Here is a 4152-nt window from a genome sequence, read left to right as displayed (position 1 = left end):
AGAAGAAGAGGAGGGGGCTGGAACAATAAGAAAAAAAAGAAAAAAAAGAAAATAGAGAAGAGACTGGAAGAAAAAGAAAAATAGAAGCCAGAAACAGAGAAGAAGAAGAAAAGAATAGAAGGAAGAAACATACCTGAAGAACCTATCTAATCATGGCAGCAGTTTCTGAATCGGTGTCGGCATCAAGCTCCATCGTGCTCTTCTTCAAGTTCTTCTTCAAATAGAGAAGGAAGAAGAAGAAGATGATGAGCAGCTGGAAAAAAAATAAACTGATAAAACAGAGAAGAGAAGAGAGAAGAAGAAGTCTTCTATACTATTTTAGTTACCTTGCCGGAGCTGGAGTAGCCGGAGGAGGAATCGCTGGAGCCATGGTAGCCGGAAAAATGTTGTCGGAGCCAGAATCGATGGAGATGATCGCCGCTGCCAAGGGTTTCATTTTCAACCCTAAGCCAAGGCGTGTGAGACTGAGGGTTCCTTTCGATTATATTTCCTTTTATGTGATTTGGTGCGATGCAATGTACAAGACTTTTGTACACAAGCCACTAAAAAACATAGAAATGGAATATAAAAAAATAAAAAAATAAAATAATGCATTACCTATAAGGCGGCTCACTCCTTAACCCCCATAAAACGCATTAGCGCCTGGGTGCTAATAAGGCCTTAGCAACGCCTTAATAACTATGCACCTGCGAAACCCTGTTTTCACCCATTTTCTGTTTCTCTTCTTCCAGTGTCACATCAATTATTGTTCTGTTTTAGCTCAAATTTTATACATTAGTTTGTCATATTGCTCTCTGAAATTCTCAGATCTGAAATTTTCTGGTTGATTGGTATTATTATAGATCTGCTACTCTTATTCCTAGAAGCTCCAGTACTCAACTAGATCTCCCTATTCTATTATCAGCTTTTGCTCAAAGTCTGTAGGTTGAATCTGCTTTTAGAATAAAGCTCTCAATTAGAATTTGGGTCTTTGATGAGAAACTCTGTTGTAAGTTAAAAAGATTAAAGTCTCTTCCTAATTTTGGTTTATTAATTTATTCTGCGATCATGTTCTGTGATAGTTTCTGTTAGACTATTCTGGTCTGGAAGCTGGTTTGCTTTAAAGCTATGTTTGGTTGTCATGATGCAATGATTCCTTTATGTGGTTCTCTCAAATTCAAAATTTTCTTCTCTTTTCTATTCATTTCCTGACAACCAAACTTAGCCTAGTGGAAACTCTTACTTACATTTGATGGAAGGAAAAGCAGGGGAGCAACAAATTTCTTGCACTTGCTGATTTTTCTTTCCTAATAATCATGTTGCATCGACAAATTTCTTACACCAGCATTTTTCTCTTGCAGACTGACTGGGATGGTGGTTACTTCCCCATTAGTCTTCACTTTAGTGAGGACTACCCTAGTAAGCCACCAAAGTGCAAGTTCCCTCAAGGTTTCTTCCACCCTAATGTGTACCCTTCAGGAACTGTTTGTTTATCAATTCTCAATGAGGATAGTGTAAGTATTCAACTCTGTTGTTGGACATTCCTGCTGCTGCTGCTGCTACTATTTTGATGTGTATGATGGGATTTGGTTGACCTGCCATTACTAGAAAGTGCTTTTATTATGTCTAGGGTTGGAGACCAGCCATCACGGTGAAGCAAATTCTTGTTGGCATACAGGATTTGCTGGACCAGCCAAACCCTGCTGATCCTGCCCAGACAGACGGATATCACCTCTTCATCCAGGTATTCAGCCACCCAAAGATTTTATTTTATTTGTATGCTTTTATATTATTTATATCATGGATGCACATAATTCTACTACTGATCATTGAGATCCTCATTTGCAGGAGCCAACTGAGTACAAGAGAAGGGTTAGACAGCAGGCTAAGCAATACCCACCTCTTGTCTAATGCCATACCTGACCACCTTTTTTTTTTCGGCAAATCATTGGTGCATTAGCTAATTGCTCATGCATGTGTAGGCTGCATGGTAGATGCTCATCTGGAATGGAAGGAACTTTTGTTGGTGGTGAATGCTCCTAATATAACAGTGTATCAACTCGAATATCAGAAGTACTTAATTGATGTTTATTTCGGTTGTAGGGACACTATATGCCCTGTTATCAGTTTTCATGCTTTGGCTATGACTTATAAGATTGTTTCTTGTTTTCCTCATTTTGATATTTTTCAATGGTAAAGCTTGAAATCATATGATACTATTCCGATAGGATTGGTCTATATCGGCCTCGATTAGACAGAAGTACCCCGATTGTATTAAAAAAATCGTTTTTCTTTCCTTATTATCTTTTGTCCGTACGGATCCATCAATACGTTATTAGCCAAGAGTTGGGATCGGACAGGACTGATACCAATCCAACCAGATGCCACTGATTCATGCTGATCGATTCGATTCCTAAACCATGAAGGGGAGTATCTGAATGACTGCTCTACGTGCCATGGCTGATTGAAAAAAAGAAAAGAAAACAAAATCGCATACTGGTGCCGTGGTTCCTCTTCCCATTTATTAATCAATGACGCCTATTTCCAGTTGTCTTCTTGAGCCTTCTGGTTATTTTTATTGACTGTTCAGAGTCTAGACAGCTCAAACAAACCTCTCTCAACTCTTAAGGCAAAAGTTCAGAATCCATCAATATATATCTAAAAGCACAGAGAAGGAATTGAGAATCAATCTAGATTCTACACTGCTGGCCGTGGATGCAACCTCAGCCCCTCAATCAAAGCTGTCAAGTCGGCATAAGAAGAACCTCCTTCTTCAAAAGCCCTTCTCGCCATCTCTTTGAGCTCTCTAGCTCGAGTCCTTATCTGCTCTGCTGCTTCTCCACCAACCATCAACTGTTGCATAGCCTTCTTTATGTCCTCTCTCTTCACTACTCCCTTTTCCCCTACAACTTCTTGATAGTTCTGAGCTCCTACACTCACTCCTACCTTCAGCACTTGGGTCATCAACTTCTCATTGTTGAATTGCTCTGCAAACATCGGCCAAGTGATCATGGCCACACCTGAACTCACGCTTTCCAGCGTTGAATTCCATCCACAATGGGTCATAAACCCTCCCACGGCTGGATGGTTGAGGATCATAATTTGAGGAGCCCAATTCCTTATTATCAGACCCCTCCCTTCAATCCTCTCTTCAAAACCTTCTGGCATTAATCTCCTCTGCTCAGCCTCCTCATCCTTCAACGACCTTAATACCCAAATGAATGGCTGCCCAGAAGCCTCAAGCCCCATAGCAATCTCAAGCAGTTGCGCGGCAGTGAAAGGTGCCATGCTCCCGAAGCACACATAAAGCACTGAATTGAGTTTCTTTGAATCAAACCAACTCATCAGGCACGACTGTTCATCAATGGAAGAAGCTCTGTCAGTATCACTCTTAGCTTCTTTATCTGTAATGTCTTTGTTGCTGATCAGTGAAACAGGGCCAATGTGCCAAGCCTTCTTTCCCATGATTTTCCTATAGTGATCCGCATAAAGGGGCTCCAATTCATTGAAGCTGTTCACCAGAACTCCATAGCTCCTTCCCTCTGATTCCCCAATGCGTTCAAACAACTTACCCAGCTTGCTTGGTATTTTCTGGAGGTCAGGCAGTTGGGACCTCCTCAACTCTATCTGATCAGGAAGACCCGGCACCACGAAGGTATCAAACTTAATATTCTCATGAGATTTAAAGCTATCCGAGACGCAGAGAGAGAAGAAACTAGTCCCATGAAAGATGAGACTGGGTATACCAAACTTTGCAGCTACATCTGTAGCCCAGGTGAAGAACATGTATGCAACAACAAAGGGAGATGGTCTTGAAGAAGATCATCAAAGGGTTTTTGGAACAAGTCCAGAGCCTTGAAGAATTTGGGGGCAACGTCAGAAAAATTATGAACAGAGCTTGCGTTCTCGCAGCCTTGAGGTAAACCAGCCTCTTCTGAAGGAAATGGGATGAGCTGAACAGAGATGTCAAGAACCAACTGTTTATCACGATCGATGGTGTGGGAGAAGAGGCGTGCGTTGAGGGGAATGGTGATTATGGTCACCTTAACACTATGGCTAGAGAATAGCCTTGCCATGGCTATGGCTGGAATCAAATGGCCCTGAGCCATGAGTGGTAAGAAGAAACCATGAAGTTGATAAGCTTTAGAACCCATTTGAGTAATGGTTTAGAGA

General features: G+C 41.4%; 1 protein-coding gene and 1 pseudogene across 1 annotated transcript in view; one reads left to right on the top strand and one right to left on the bottom strand.

Moving 5' to 3' along the window:
• LOC122071301 (SUMO-conjugating enzyme SCE1-like) overlaps positions 1–2188 on the top strand; it is a 15735-nt gene extending 13547 nt beyond the window's left edge. Inside the window, exons 3-5 of the mRNA XM_042635626.1 lie at positions 1341–1493; positions 1610–1723; positions 1828–2188. Of these exons, the coding sequence (XP_042491560.1) occupies positions 1341–1493; positions 1610–1723; positions 1828–1890 (330 nt within the window). The 3' untranslated portion in view covers positions 1891–2188. The remainder of the gene's footprint in view (positions 1–1340; positions 1494–1609; positions 1724–1827) is intronic.
• Positions 2189–2676: 488 nt separating this feature from the next.
• Positions 2677–4152, bottom strand: LOC122071305 (annotated as a pseudogene).

The sequence above is a fragment of the Macadamia integrifolia genome, unplaced genomic scaffold (assembly GCF_013358625.1).
Source record: "Macadamia integrifolia cultivar HAES 741 unplaced genomic scaffold, SCU_Mint_v3 scaffold_204A, whole genome shotgun sequence".
NCBI lineage: Eukaryota > Viridiplantae > Streptophyta > Magnoliopsida > Proteales > Proteaceae > Macadamia > Macadamia integrifolia.
This window is presented reverse-complemented; position numbering and strand designations above follow the sequence as displayed.